The following is a 15,926-nucleotide window of genomic DNA, read 5'->3' as shown; positions in this document are numbered from 1 at the left end:
CATCCTAGCTACTTGGGAAGATGACACACAAGTTAGCCTGCCTGGATCTACAGAATGAGTTCAAGACAGCTCAGGCAACTTAGTGCCTCAAAATAAAAAGTAAAGAGAACTAAGGATATAGCTTAAAGGGATTACATTTATGGCATCTGGGAGGCCCTCGGTTCAATTCCCAGCACTGTGAAATGAACAACAAATACGTAACAGACTAAGTGTGAGAAGCTGGACAAAGAGGGTCACACGCTGTATGACTCCTCTGCTGTGTAATGATGTGTAATGTCCAGACAGAAAGGACAGCCTGAGGCTGCCGTGAAGAGGAAGGAAGGGGTGACTGTTTAATGGAAGCCACGGGTTGGATATGATTTGCCCCCAAAGATCTGTCTGTATGTTGGAAGTGTGGCCCTCCTGGGAAAGAGGTAGTAAAAACTTGGGCGCTGAATGAGTGATACTCTCCTGAGCAAAGCCAAGGCTTGCGACTTGCCTGCAGGACTTGCTCCAACAAACCCCACAAACTAAAGGAGGTGTGAGAGCCAGGAAAACAAACAGGTTTGTCCTAACCCCGGGGCTAGCGAACTACAGTCCACAGACCAAGTCCATCCCGAAGGCTATTTTTAAAATCTGTGTGCTAAGGACGGTTTTTACCTTTATAAAGGATGATTTGAAAATAGAAGGAAGGAGGAGAGGGCTATGTGACAGAGGCCACATGTGGCTCACAGGCCTGATGTCCTGGCCAGTACCTGACACCCCTTCCTTTCTCCCCATCTTCCACATGAAGTCTGAGGACTGGATATCTTGGTGAAGACACTACTAGGCTTCGCTCGTCCCTCCCAGGTAAAGATCTCAGCTGAAGAATGAACTAGAATCTCTGAGCCCCCAAAGCCCCCATAGGTGCTGCTTGAGTCAGCCATTGGTGCAGCTGTTTTTCTGTCTTAGGAGCCCTGGCTACCTGGAGTTCAAGATTGGCAGGGCTTCCTCCTCACAAGGAAATCCAAGGTGACCAGGAAGGGCTGAAGGAAGTGGACACAGATCGGACCTTCCCCAAACCCCAGACACCCTGGCGAGGAGGTTCTGCAGAGTGTTGCACAGGCACTGCGTGCCTGCTCAGCCCTTCGCACGCTCCCTGCCCATGCTGGGCTCAGTGCTGAGCAGCTAGCAGGAGGAACATCTAACAGGCTAGGGACAGGTATGGGGCCTGAGGATAGTGAGGGCGGGCAGATGCACCCTGGTATGGGTCACTGAGCTCATTCACACAATGACACCAACTTAGGACAGGGCTCTGCCCTGATGTCTCTTTGTGTGACCATGCAAAGGCAGGGACTGAGATGGAAGGGACCAGCACTGGGAGCTCCTAACTACTGCCGTGCAGTCTCCTCAGCCAAGCCTCTGCTGGGGCTGAGGTCAGAGGACTGGAACCACTGCTACACAGAGCCGGGGTCAGAGGACTGGAACCACTGCTACACAGAGCCGAGGTCAGAGGACTGGAACCACTGCTACACAGAGCCGGGGTCAGAGGACTGGAACCACTGCTACACAGAGCCGGGGTCAGAGGACTGGAACCACTGCTACACAGAGCCGGGGTCAGAGGACTGGAACCACTGCTACACAGAGCCGAGGTCAGAGGACTGGAACCACTGCTACACAGAGCCGGGGTCAGAGGACTAGAACCATTGCTACACAGAGCCGGAGTCAGAGGACTAGAACCACTGAACAGAGCCGGGGTCAGAGGACTAGAACCGCTGCTACAGAGCTGTCTTCCTGTTCCCAGAGCGCCAAGCATGCAAAGGAAGTTTGGGGAAAGAGAGGAAAACAAGATGGTAAAGTCATATCTGGTAACCCAAACTTGACATCCCAGCTACTCAGGAGCCTGGGTCAAGAGTTCAAGGCCTGCCTGGGCTATATTGCCTGTTCAAGGCCAACCTTGACAACCTGGGGAGATCCTGTCTCAAAACAAAACAAGCAAACAAAAAAATTGCTGAAGGGGCAGCAATTGTCCTGCTCAAATAGAAGGTTCTACCCAGGAGGTACTGGGGACAGGAGGAGTGATAGTGAGTGCAGGCTCTCACAGACAAACACAGACAGACATGCACACTGACACACACACACTGGCATCCCAGCACTAGCACATGCAAACATGCAGAGGAGCACACAAACATATTTAGAGAAACACACGAGCATTTTTAGCAAGCATGTACTCAAAAACATACATAAGCATGTATACTGATAGGGACATAGGTGTTCACATACAGACATGCACAGAAGTGTACACACAAGACAAAGACAAGCATGCGCACACGGGCGAGTTTTCACAGATCTACACAGCTGCCCCCACACAGGCATATACACAAACTTGCGTGCTGACACACATAGGGTTCACATACAGGCACACGGAGACACAGGTACATGTAAATGCAAGTATTTGTACACAAAGACACACAAGCATGCATAGCATGCATGCATAAACAACTTCTCACAGATGCACACAGACCCTGACAGGTAAGCAGAGCACAGGCGCAACTGAGTACAGGGTGGGCAAAACCTCTGCACCTGTGGTCACACAGGCAGACGCACAAATGCACACCTAGAAATACACACAGCTCTAGCTGACCGAGAGCCTGGGGTATGAGCACAAGGGCCAAGGCACCTGGACCATGTGGGGTGCATAGCCCAGGCTAGGCATAGTCCCAGCTCTGACATGAGATACCTGGAGTCAGCAAGATCTGTCTTGTCTGTTTCCCAAGCTTTAGACCATTTCATAATCACCAAGAGGCCTAGAAGCTTCTCCCTCCCAGCTCCCAGAGGCCTGACACACAACAAGTACTTGACAGATAAATTCTGACTGAACTGACTGCTACAAGTCACAGTAAGAACGCACTCTGTCCAAAATCCACTACCCCGTTCTCCTGGTGGCATGGTGACATAGTCTACAGACTCCATTTTCTGGTGGCTCCTACTTCCCAAGTCAATGTCCACTCGCCAAGCCACCTCTCCCCACAGAGAGCTCACTCCTCCATTCCTCTCCTCAGACCACAGAGGGTCCAAGAGAAGCCTGTACCCTTTCATCCAACCAACCCCAGGAGCCTCCAAAATTGGAGTCCTGGACTGGAAATTCCTAGGAAGGTGTCTGGGACACAAAGCAAGCAGAGCCCCAACCACCTCATGACCCTCTGCTCTACAGATAGACCTGCCCCGTGCAGAAGCTGAGAGACCTTTTACTTTGGACCATCTGCCCTATAGCCCAGGGAGGGGGACAACACAATGCCCCCACACAGGGACTTTCATGGTCACAGTCTTATCAGGCCCTAACCATTAAAAGCGTGATCTGATGTGGAGCTCGTCAGACTCTGGGTCCAAGGCTTCCGCGCATGTCTGCCCCACCCCCGCACCCCCGCAAGCTGTGTGTACCTCAGCCGGCCCCTGGAGCTGGTGCAAGGACCCATCACTGGGAACAACAGGTCTATCCGAATAGAGTTCAGACATTTAGGGATAGCACACACACTCCGGTTAGCAGGCCAAGCCAGCCTCCATCTTCCTGGCTACCTCAGAAGGTGTGGCTGAGACGGAGAGTCTCACGAGCCCACTGGCATGAGAGCCCCTTCCTCAGAGTCCCTGAGTAGCCTCAACAGGCACCCATTGATCTGAGACTGGGTGGGCCCAATGGGTATAAATAGCAACGGAAAGTGGACTTCTAAGAGAGTTCTGGAAGAGCTCACCCTGCCAGGGTCTAGCGCCTGGCTCAGTTTTCTGCGCATGCGCGCAGGATGGGGGTACATTTCTGTCCGGCAAGGCAAAAGGGCCCAGATGGGGGATCCGACCGCCAGCCCAACGTCTGTGTGACTAAGCAGTGCAGGGGATCCTACCACCACTAAGGCTTCATTCAAAAGAAGCAGAAAGTGGGCCGGAATGAAGCAGAGACCCACCTCGCAAAGCAGTCACCCACAGGGGCAGAGTGAGAACAGGACCAGGGCAGACAGGTTGAGCTACCAGGCAAGGTATTGCTCCTCATAGGGCAGCAACAGGCTGAGAGCAGACACGCCCTTCTCCAAACCGCTCTTTGTGTAAAACAAAAATACCGCGGGGCATTCCAGGGGTGGGGGCACTCCACACAGGACGCTGACTTCGTGGTAATGCTGCCTCTTTCTGAGTCTTGGGAGGAGGAACAGTTCATGGGTTGTAAGTGACATGAGCGTGCCAGGCCTAAGGATGTGACAATCAGAAGGCAGCTCCCTCTACCTCCCAGACTCCTTTCTTGATCATTTCCAACCCCTGGGCCTTCTAGCTCTCTTCTATCCAGTCCCCTGCCTCAGGACCCCCATCCCTGGGGATGAAGGCATCGCATTGTGCAAGTCTTCCAGCCCCTCAAGTCATGATGCGGTGTGTGTGTGTGTGTGTGTGTGTGTGTGTGTGTGTGTGTGTGTGTATGTGTGTATGTGTGTACAGACCTTATCGCCTCAACTGGATTTGACTATTTTTAGGCAGACTGAGATAAGTCTCATTCTGTAGTCTACCCTGGCCTTGAACTTTCAGTAATCCTCCTGTCTCCACCTCTGAAGAGCTGAGACCACAGACCCGCACACTGGGCCCAGCCAGCACACAACTTCTCCCCCACAGCTGGATTTACGTGGTCTGAAATGAGCTCAAGCACGGGGATCCTTGGAGAGCCACATTCCAGGCACTTCTAGTGACTGAGAACCCATGTCAGAGAACAAGAGATGGCAAAGCAGGCTGGAGTCCAAGAGTCAGCTTCCTAACTCTCCAGAAGGACCAGAATTCTTGTCAGGAAGCTAGGAACGTCCTCACTGTGGTGCTGTCTTCTCCTACCCTGAGCCCTCAGACAAACGCCCCCTTGCTACTGTGTCCTCCCACCTGGGGGACATAAAGAAAACAAGGATGGTGACTTGGAGCCCCCTGACAAGTGGCTCTGTCTGCCTGGTCACTTTTCCTCTTGCTCAGCATTTACTCAACAACCAGCAGATGGTGCAGAAAATGCACCAGCCGGGCCCTAATCTGGCTCTAAGAGCAGGCTTGGCATGTGACTGCCGGAGAGACAGGGCAGCACACTCAGAAGGGACCAGAGATAAGATCTCCATCTGAGACACGGTTTTCCAAATGACACTGCCTTACATCCCATTTGCATCTTGCAGGAACCACCCATTTCTACTCAATTACAAAACCTGTGTGTCATGAAGCCATGGCCTGGACTGGTTCTAGAGTTTAAAGGCAGCACCAGAAGAGCCACACCCATTACTCCTGGACTAGAAAATATGCTGACCCACAGGACCACTAAGAAGGCTTCAAGGGGCTGGAGAGATGGTTCAGTGGTTAAGAGCACTGACTGCTCTTCCAGAGGTCCTGAGTTCAATTCCTAGCAATCATATGGTGGCTCACAACCACCGGTAATAAGATCTGGTGCCAACTTCTGTCTACAGGGACACATGCAGGCAGACCATTGTATACATAATAAATAAATTTTTTTTAAAAAAAAAGAAGGCTCCAAGCAGAGACCATATATATATATATATATATATATATAATTAAATAGCACTATATAAACATACATACTCCGTTAAATATTCCATCTGACTGGAGGAGGGGAAGCAGGGTCTCATCTGTTGCTCGGGCTAAGCTAGAACTCACAGCAATCTTCCTGGCTTAGTTACCCAGGTTCTAAGATTACAGGTACGAACCACCAAACCTGACATGTCCGGTATCTTTCCTTCTCTCCCCTTTAGTTTCCTTCAGACTCCCTACAAGGGCTCGGACACTTCAGGGTGGCCCCAAACTTACTATGTAGCTGAGGCTGGCCTAGAACCCCTGACCCAACTGCCTCCATTCAACAAGTACCAGGATTTCAAGTGTGCACCAACACATCTGGTATTTGTTAGGCAAAACTATTTCTTCCATATTTTCAGTCAGCAGTTTCTACGATACCAGGACAACTCTGCCCCGGCTAGTCAGACCCCTTATTCATTGCACCCCTGACCTGCACCCCAAAAAGCACACGTTTCTTTTCATCAAAACATTTTGAAAACAGAGCAACTGTTCAAAGGCACAGAATGCCTGCTTGCACGGGCCTCTGCCACGAAGAAGATACTTAAATCACTCCCACCAGGTGACACAGAGCTTGCCCCCTGGACAGGGCCTTTGTGAAAATGGGCATTTTAGTGCCTGGAAAGCTAAAGGGAACTGGAGAAGGCAAGGATAACGCTGCAGTGTCATTAAAACCTTGGAGAAGTACTTGGCTTGGTATTTGTAAAGCCTCCTGCAATCACTGTGTTTTCACTAAGTAAAGACACAGCCACAGGAGCCCTCATGCAATCCTTTAGCTTATTATCTCCAGGTCTCATAAAACGAAGCTGGTGAGCCTGTAAAAAGAGCCCAGGTTCAATTTATGACTTATTTCTTGGGGCTTCTCCGCTGAGCTCAGACAGCAAGCCAAAAACCTCCTGCAGCTGGGGAGCTGGGCGTGCCACCAGACGGCCCTGGTGAAGCAATCCTGTGGAATGAGTTACTAATTCACAGTACAGCAGGGCTCCTAATCCCAAAGGTTCAAAACATCTCATCAAAACCAAGCCCGCCCCACCATTACTTCCAATAGGCCGTGTCTGGCCCCAAAGTGGGGTCAAGACTCAAATGGCCTACCAGACTAAGGGGTGTCTAAAGACGAGCAAGGGAGACAAGGGAAACTAGAGTTCAGGCACCCCTTGCATCAGCACCGAATACGATGTGCACGGAAGACTCCCAGTACCCGGTGAGTCCTCCCTACTTTCAGAATAGAGTGGGGTCACCTGCAAGTAAGGTCTGACGATAGGATGGTCCCAGGACCCGCGCCAAGCCACCACCCTCTCCACCTGTCCCCGCCTGAAGGATGGAAGACGACCCCAGCAGATGAGCGACTCTCTCGGGACTCACCTGGGTGAAGTATAAGTTCATAAGCGTGAGGGTGAAGAACTGCAGACACACGGGGAAGCAGTAGAGCAGCCAGAAGACGAAAGGGCTGAACGAGTTGGCCGCCACGAAGTCTCGGAAGTAAAAGGAGAAGAGCACAGTACGCAGCGAGGCCCAGAAGAGGCAGAGGAAGAGGAAGACGCTCTGGTAGCTGAGTCGTTTGTGGCGGTAGCGCAGCACCAGCCAGAGCTGCACGTAGATGAACACGAAGAGGAGAGCGTAGAAGGCGGTGTAGACCGCAGTCAGGCCAAGCTTCACATAGGGCGGCACGGCCGGGCTCAGCGTGGGTGGTAGCGAGTCGTTGCGCACCGGCTCCCACGGAGGCGCCTCCATCGGGCTGGGGCCGCTCGGGCTTCATCGGGGCTCGCAGCCGTCCGCTCCCTGGTACCCGTGCATCGCGCCGCACCCGCCGCTCCAGAGCCCAGCCGGGAAAACAAGCCGCACTTCCTCCCGCCGCACCACATGATCTGCTGGGCGGCCTTTGTCTGCGATTGGCAGCGCCGCGCCCCCAGGAGCGCGCGCCCGCACCCGGCCCGCCCATCCCGGTCCCGCGCGCCCCTGGTGCGCGCGTCCCGGGGACAGCGGCCTGAGAGCTGAAGCCGGGTCGGTATTCGCGTGCCAAGTACCCTTGTGACTGTGCTCACCAACGGCCAAGACTAGGGGTGATCCGTACGCGGGTGCACTACGCCTCCTAATTTGGGTTCACACGCCTCTCAGGACCCCAACCCTGGGGTTAGAGAAAAATCTGTGCCCCCGACCCGTGTGCTCCCCATTATCCCGTGGCTGGGTCTGGGGATGGGACTAGGGAACATCCATAACTGGGATCCGTGTGTTCCCCCAATCCCATCGATGGCGCTAAAGAGCATCCGCTTGCCCCCGCACTGTGCGCCGTGCGCCCCCTTATAGCACGCACCCCTGATCCGTGCATCTCTTTGACTTCCCGTGCCTTCTGGTAACGAAGGAAATCTGTGTCCCCGACCTGAGCATCTGCTCTCTCACACACAAACTACACGCCACTGACCCCACCACGAGTTTGAGCTCTCCAGACGTGGGAGTCCAGCCCTGCTGTTTCGTTGGAGGTGTGTCTTGGGGGCGTGTCTGCTCTCTTGACCTCGCGTTTTCTGCTGATGCCTGGTTTTGCAGTTCACTCTTTTATTTAAAAACCAAACCACTTTGCAAGTTCCTTCTCCCGTGCACCCACGCGGTCACCCGCCTTTAAAAATAAAATTGTGACCTCGAACTGGCCAGCTTCTGCGACGCTGCTGAAGTCTAAATGTAAATGGTCAAAAGGCTGGACTTTCTCGCCGGTCTGTGCTGGTAGCTACTGCTTTTAGTCCTAGCTGCACAGTGTTCTCCCGAAACACCTAACTGCACGCCCTAGTGCGGCTGCGCTCTTGTCAGCGCAGAGGCGCAGCAAGGACTAGGTGAGACTAGCGCAATCGGATCCACCCAGATACCCTGTCCTTCCTCTCAGCTGCTGCTGCTCAGAGGTTCTCTGTCTCAGGTGAAGTTGACTGTTTATCCCAACCCTGTGCCACACTACTTTATAGTGGTAGTGTTGGGCGTGGATGATTTCTGAGCTCTCAAGAAACCAAGTTACAAGAGTGCAGGCGTAACTAGGTGAGCAATTAGAATAAGCAGAAGGAAAGAGCAGATTTTCCAAGAGACAGCTCCGTCTCTCCTGGTTCCCTTTCTCATGTTTGACCAATATTCAATTTCATTCCCAATTGTATGTTCTTTTAGCTCAAAAAGCCAGAAATAACATGAAGCTGGCTTTTCCTCAAAATTGCGATTTACACACACGCTTCCAACTAAACAAGGTCAGTGTGCCTTATCTGATTCTAATCTTCCCCGGTAGGTACCCAGCTGGTCTGCCTGCTTCTGATTTGATTCACTCCAGTGGGTTCTGCACAGCACAGCTGCATCTAGCTTTCTAAAGATCACACCTGCCTGTCATTCTCAAGCTTGAGGCTCCTTAACTGCACACGCACCTTCTCAGGACCGATAGCCTCTCGCTTACTGAACTCCCGAGGAAGGGTAAACAGTACCAACACCTGCCAACAGCCTGGGCAAGACAAGACAACGCTTTCATGCCTTCCTCAATCTCTGGCCCAATCGTTTCACCTATCTGTATGGAACATTTCCTCCAGAAACTGTCTTCAAGACAAGGTCTCGATTTGTAGCTCAGGCTATCCTGGAACTCACTGGGCTTTGAGCTCAAAACCGCCCTGCCTCTACCTCCTGAAGCACCAATGCATCGAGTAGACAACAACATCTACCACGTGCCGGTCATCTAGGCTAAATGCTCTGTGTCTTTCCAGAACACCCCTGCCTGATTATCAGTCATAGTGATATCTGCGTAAGTTTCCTAGTGATAGAAACATTGTCTTGATTACCATCGGCTCCCTCGGCCCACTGTAAAAACAACCCTCTCTTTTATTATACTGAAGGAACATAATTTGTCCTTAAAAAACAACCTTTAACATTTGTCCTGCACTGTGCAGACTACCTCTTGATCCAAGGTGGCTGCTTGCTCTCCAACGATTGTGGCCCCAGCCATGCAGGCATCAGAAAGAAGAGAGGACTGACGAGCATTTGACCCCTCTGGTTTATGGAGCCATCCCAGAAATTATGTACATGCATCTGATTTCTGCTTGGTAGAATTGGATTGCCATAGTAGGCGAGCTGCAAGAAGAGGCTGAGAGATAGTGTTCATTCTATACGGTGCTCTAAAGTTCTGAAAGTCATACTTTCGATATTCTGGATGAAGGGAGAATGAACTGAGAGAGAACAATCCATCTGCACCACATGTTCAAAAGGATGTCAACAATAGCTAGGCATAGGGTGACGCTTAATATTGGCTGTTGACTGGACAGGATCCCCAGTTACCTAGGCAACATACTTCTGGGCGTGTCTGTGAAGAAGGTACTGGATTGAGTAAACTGGGTTGGAAAGACTCATCCTAAACATGAATGGCACCATTCTATGAGCTGGAGGCATAGGCTGTGTAAAAGGAAGAAAGCAGGCTGAACATCAGCATTAATCTATTTCTACTCCTGGACTATAGATACAGTGTGATCAAACATTTCACATTCCTTCTACCGTGCCTTCTCCAACTTGGTAGTCTGTATCCTCAAACTGTGGGTCCAGGCAAACCCCTCTTTAAATTGTTTTCATCGGGTATTTTTTTCACAGCACCTAGAAAAGTAACTAACCAAATGGTTGTTTTTATTAAGTACTAAGATGTCTATCACTAGCTGGCCTGTTTAAAAAAAAAAGTAGAAAAAAAAACAAGTGGAAAAGTATGCTTACATCAAACAGAGAGAAACTTACCTATGACATGGCAAGGAAAAAATAAAGTAGAAGTTTGAGTCCTTGTTATGCAGATGGTCTTAAAGGTAGGGATGGTGTTAGTGACTCCTCACTTTGAGGTACACTGTATAATCTCCATTTCTTTTTTATTTTATTTTATGTGTTGTGAATAAAACCCAAGGTGTGGTGAGTACTAGGAAAGTGCTCTAACTTTGAGCCACAGCTACCGTCCTCCCTTTCTCTCTATCAGGTCCCTTATCAGGGGGAATCCACATGAGGGTCTTAGCTTGTGAGTGTTTGCCCTTGGGTGTGCCACTAGAGGGAGGTCACATTTCCACGGCTGGATGCCATCCATTCACCTCCTTTCACTCATGACATAAACACAACCCTTAATCATCACTAGCATCAGAGCAAAATGGTCACCATAGTAATGATTGTCATCATAGTCATTACCATCACCACAATCCATACTGTCATCCTAACCATTACCATCATCATAGCCTTCACGGTCATCACAGCCTTCACCCTCATCTTAGTCACCACTGCAATCATCATAGCAGTACTCAAACCACAGTCAATGCCATCACCATAGCCTTCAAAGTCAACAAAGTCATCACCAGCATATCCCACGATCATAATTACAGCCATTACAACCATCATAGTCACCACAGTTGTCACAGCCATCGCAGCCATCACAGCCACCACAGCCACCACAGTCATCACAGTCATCACAGTCATCAGTCATCACAGTCACCACAGTCACCACAGTCATCACAGTCATCACAGTCATCACAGCCATCACAGTCATCACAGTCACCACAGCCATCACAGTCATCACAGCCACCACAGTCATCACAGTCATCACAGTCATCAGTCATCACAGTCACCACAGTCACCACAGTCATCACAGTCATCACAGTCATCACAGTCATCACAGTCATCACAGTCATCACAGTCATCAGTCATCACAGCCATCACAGTCATCACAGTCACCACAGTCACCACAGTCACCACAGTCATCACAGTCATCACAGTCACCACAGTCACCACAGTCATCACAGTCATCACGGTCATCACAGTCACCACAGTCATCACAGTCATCACAGCCATCACAGTCATCACAGTCATCACAGCCATCACAGTCATCACAGTCACCACAGTCATCACAGTCATCACAGTCATCACAGCCATCACAGTCATCACAGTCATCACAGTCATCACAACCATCACAGTCATCACAGTCACCACAGCCATCACAGTCATCCCAGCCATCACAGTCATCACAGCCATCACAGCCATCACAGTCATCACAGTCACCACAGTCATCACAGTCATCACAGTCATCACAGTCATCACAGTCACCACAGTCATCACAGTCATCACAGTCATCACAGCCATCACAGCCATCACAGTCATCACAGCCATCACAGTCATCACAGTCACCACAGTCATCACAGTCATCACAGTCATCACAGCCATCACAGCCATCACAGTCATCACAGTCACCACAGTCATCACAGTCATCACAGTCATCACAGCCATCACAGTCATCACAGTCATCACAGCCATCACAGCCATCACAGTCATCACAGCCATCACAGTCATCACAGTCATCACAGTCATCACAGTCATCACAGTCACCACAGTCATCACAGTCATCACAGTCATCACAGCCATCACAGTCATCACAGTCATCACAGCCATCACAGCCATCACAGTCATCACAGTCACCACAGTCATCACAGTCATCACAGTCATCACAGTCATCACAACCATCACAGTCATCACAGTCACCACAGCCATCACAGTCACCACAGTCACCACAGTCATCACAACCATCACAGTCATCACAGTCATCACAGTCATCACAGTCACCACAGTCATCACAGTCACCACAGTCATCAGTCATCACAGTCATCACAGCCATCATAGTCATCACAGTCACCACAGTCATCACAGTCATCACAGTCATCACAGTCATCACAGTCACCACAGTCATCACAGTCATCACAGTCATCATAGTCATCACAGCCATCACAGTCATCACAGTCATCACAACCATCACAGTCATCACAGCCATCACAGTCATCACAGTCATCACAGTCACCACAGCCATCACAGTCACCACAGTCACCACAGTCATCACAGTCATCACAGTCATCACAGCCATCACAGTCACCACAGTCACCACAGTCATCACAGTCACCACAGTCATCACAGTCATCACAGTCACCACAGTCATCACAGTCATCAGTCATCACAGTCATCACAGTCACCACAGCCATCACAGTCATCACAGTCATCACAGTCATCACAGTCATCACAGTCATCACAGCCATCACAGTCATCACAGTCATCACAGCCATCACAGTCATCACAGTCACCACAGTCATCACAGTCATCACAGCCATCACAGTCATCACAGTCACCACAGTCATCACAGCCATCACAGTCACCACAGTCACCACAGTCATCACAGTCATCACAGTCACCACAGTCATCACAGTCATCACAGTCATCACAGTCACCACAGTCACCACAGTCATCACAGTCATCACAGTCATCACAGCCATCACAGTCATCACAGTCATCACAGTCACCACAGCCATCACAGCCACAACAGTCAGTCCTCATAGCCACCACAGTCAGATCAGATCAGATCAGATCATAATGGCCTTTGGCATTGTCTGTGAGCTATTGTCTTCAGTGAGGATGTAAGAGAAGGAAGGAAGGCTAAGGGATTTCTCAGCAGGCCAGACTGTCCTCAGGCTCAGAGCAATCCTCCTGCCGTAGCTTCCTGAATGCTGGGATTGCAAGAATGAGCCATCATATCCAGCTTTTATTCTTCCTTCCTTCCTTCCTTTCCTTTTTTCCTTTTTGGTGTTTTGATGTAAGGTCTTACAGCCTAGCCTAGTCTTGCCTACAAAAGCACAATCCTCCTGCCTCAGCCTTTGAAGGGCTGGGATCACAGGTATGCACCAGCATACTCAGTTATGTCTGGAGAACTTCAAGTGAGCCTTACTTTACTTTGCCTTCAATTCTGATCCCTAAGTTTTAGGGCATCTCTGGTTACCTTGAGCAGTAGTGAGTACCCTGCCCTTTGGGTTGCTGATACGCATAAGCCAGCGTATGACTATGCTCACACACTCACATACTACAGTTTTAAGTATGTATGTAAGTAAGTATGGCCCTCTTGTTCAGCCCTCTAAAAGAGAAAACAAGGGCAGGCCTGCTCTGGGGCCCCAGGGACTGGTCACACCCAGGACTCCATTTACATTTTCCTTTGGTTCAGAGCACAGTGAGGGCTTTGTGCTTTTGAAGGAAGAGTGACCTCTCAGCCCACAGGCCAGGGAGCGCCCAGCTTGCTTCATCTGAGGACAAGGAAGGGAGGGAGAGGAGGCGAGTTGAGCAAGGCAAGCCTGGGCCCTGAGAGGGGAGCATGCGCCATCCCAGGGCTCCAAGGGTGGAATCTGACCATCACAGGCCCGGGTCAGGATAGATGCCCTCAGAATAGACTAACCCTTCCAGACTACAGCAATACAGCAAGAACTTAAGATATGAAGGCCATGTGGCTGCAACACTTGAAACCCCATTGATTGCCAGGATCAATACTAATGATCGGGCTAATTAGTGGTGTCCCTTTCCTCCCGAACTCCAAGTGCGTCCATTCCAGAGTGGCGCACTCAGTCAAAGTGGATGACCTTCACCACAGAGGAGGACCAGTCGTTGGCCAAGGGTACGTGAGTAGCTGCTAGAACCTCTGAACAAGCTCTCAAGTGTCCTCAAGAATGCAGTGGTCCAGCCTGAAGGAAGGGCTTACTGGCTGTACCTTCAAGACAGGAACACGATGAGGGATCCCATTCCAAAAACAATAGCATGGGTTTTGTCCATAAGGAATTCAATCAAAGAAGTTGTTAGGCTGGGAAGGAAGGCACCTGGGAAGCCATGGGCTTTTTTCAGAAGTGGAGGTCCAGGAGTTAGGAGGCAGTATGGGGGTCATGGAATGAGTGTTCCCTCTACCCGTGGTAAGAACTCAAAGCCAAGTTAGGTGCAACAAGGAAGGCCTGTAATCTTAGCACTCAGGAGGTGTCAGCAGGAGGGTCAAAAGTTCAAGGACAGCCTCAACTATGTAGCAAGTCTGAGGCCAGCCTGGACTACAGGAGGCTCTGTCTGAGGAACCAGGAAAAAAGAAAACAAAATCACCCTGTGGCTTCAGCGGTGACCTTTAATACCGGAGGCCACCTCACCATGGCTGGCTGCGGGTCAGCAAGAGTCCCTTACTAGGTGGGAGCCAGAAAACACTTGCTGTGCCCCTGTGGGTGAAGGGAGTAGGCGTGCTGAGTCAGAGAGACTTCTGGAAGCACTGGGGTCTGTAATGGTCTGCTCTGTCCCTTTAAGAGACAAGTCACACCCACTTCCTCCCCTGTCTGCTGAGGCAAGCTGATCTTCAGCTTCCAGCCTGAGTTCTTTCCCCCTCTCGACGAGGCAGCTTCTATCTCTCCCTTCTCCCAACTTCTCCCCTTTCCCCCTCTCTGTCTCTCTCTGTGTCTCTCTGTCTCTCTCTTTCTTTCTCTGCCTCTTTCCCCTCCTCCTCTTCCCTTCCATAACCCACTAAGTATTCAACTTCACTCTGTATGGTGTGCCTATTCGTCTCAGTCTGTCACCTGCCACATAGCTTCCTGCCTAGGACCGGGCTGCCTTCATGGCCTGCCATGGTCTCAGGACCAGCTGTCTGTCACCTTTTGGGGGCCTGCAGCATATTCTCATGGCCTGCTGCCCACTGCCGCCACTCAGGACCTTCACTCAGCATTTACTTAAAACCATAACAGGGTCCTAAGGGAAGAACAAGAAGTAGATGGCTCTAGGCACAGGTACAACAGACAAGAACTATCTCTGGTTTGCTACAAGCCTGTAAGAACCCCAAGCCTGCACTCCAGTGAACCTCAGCATCTATGAAAATGATTGACCACGGATATGTGTGCCTCCAGGGTAGTGCCCACAGTACAAGATCCTAGGTATAGCAGATTACATCACCTAGATACAACCCATGGAATAAGGACTATCAAGCAAACTTCAGGCATAGGGCTAGCCCACAGAGGAAGTCTTTTATAAAAACATTTGAGTCTAGAAACAAAGCCACATGGGTGAGAACATCAGTGAACAGGAAAGGGTGATTAAGTCTTATCAGAGGAAGTTCCCATTTAATTCTGCTAGCAAGTCTACTTCTATACTTTTCCTGGGTGACTCCCTACTCTGAGCCATCCCCAACCCCAGAAGTTCCCATATGCCGTATGCTGCTCCTTCTTGGTTTTAGAGGCAATGAGTTTTACTCAGTTCTCTGGGTAGCTCCTGTGGATCTTGGATAACTAACCAGGGTGCCACTTCTTCATTCTTTACTTGTTGATCTCTTTTATGTTATGGGATCCACCCAAACTAAGAGCTAAAAGGGAAATAGTTTTTCTCCTGACACGGCCAGTTATTAGGAGAGTAACAATGGCAAGAACATGGTTCGGTGGGGAGACTGAGAGCTTTGAGCAATTGTTGCATTAGTGGTAATGAGTGGATTTGGGTCTGTGTTCCTCCTGTCCAGCTCTCTGTTATGGCAAAACCATGTGGTGGTTTGAAAGAAAATGGCCCCCAAAGGGAGTGGTGGGAGTGGCTTTGTTGGAGTA

General features: G+C 50.4%; 1 protein-coding gene across 1 annotated transcript in view; it reads right to left on the bottom strand.

The window, feature by feature from the left end:
* Positions 1-7,394, bottom strand: part of Gpr137b (G protein-coupled receptor 137B) — a 38,490-nt gene extending 31,096 nt beyond the window's left edge. Inside the window, exon 1 of the mRNA XM_075970211.1 lies at positions 6,907-7,394. Within this exon, the coding sequence (XP_075826326.1) occupies positions 6,907-7,275 (369 nt within the window). The 5' untranslated portion in view covers positions 7,276-7,394. The remainder of the gene's footprint in view (positions 1-6,906) is intronic.
* Between the last annotated feature and the right edge of the window lie 8,532 nt (positions 7,395-15,926).

This window comes from Microtus pennsylvanicus, chromosome 4 (assembly GCF_037038515.1).
Source record: "Microtus pennsylvanicus isolate mMicPen1 chromosome 4, mMicPen1.hap1, whole genome shotgun sequence".
Classification (NCBI taxonomy): domain Eukaryota; kingdom Metazoa; phylum Chordata; class Mammalia; order Rodentia; family Cricetidae; genus Microtus; species Microtus pennsylvanicus.
This window is presented reverse-complemented; position numbering and strand designations above follow the sequence as displayed.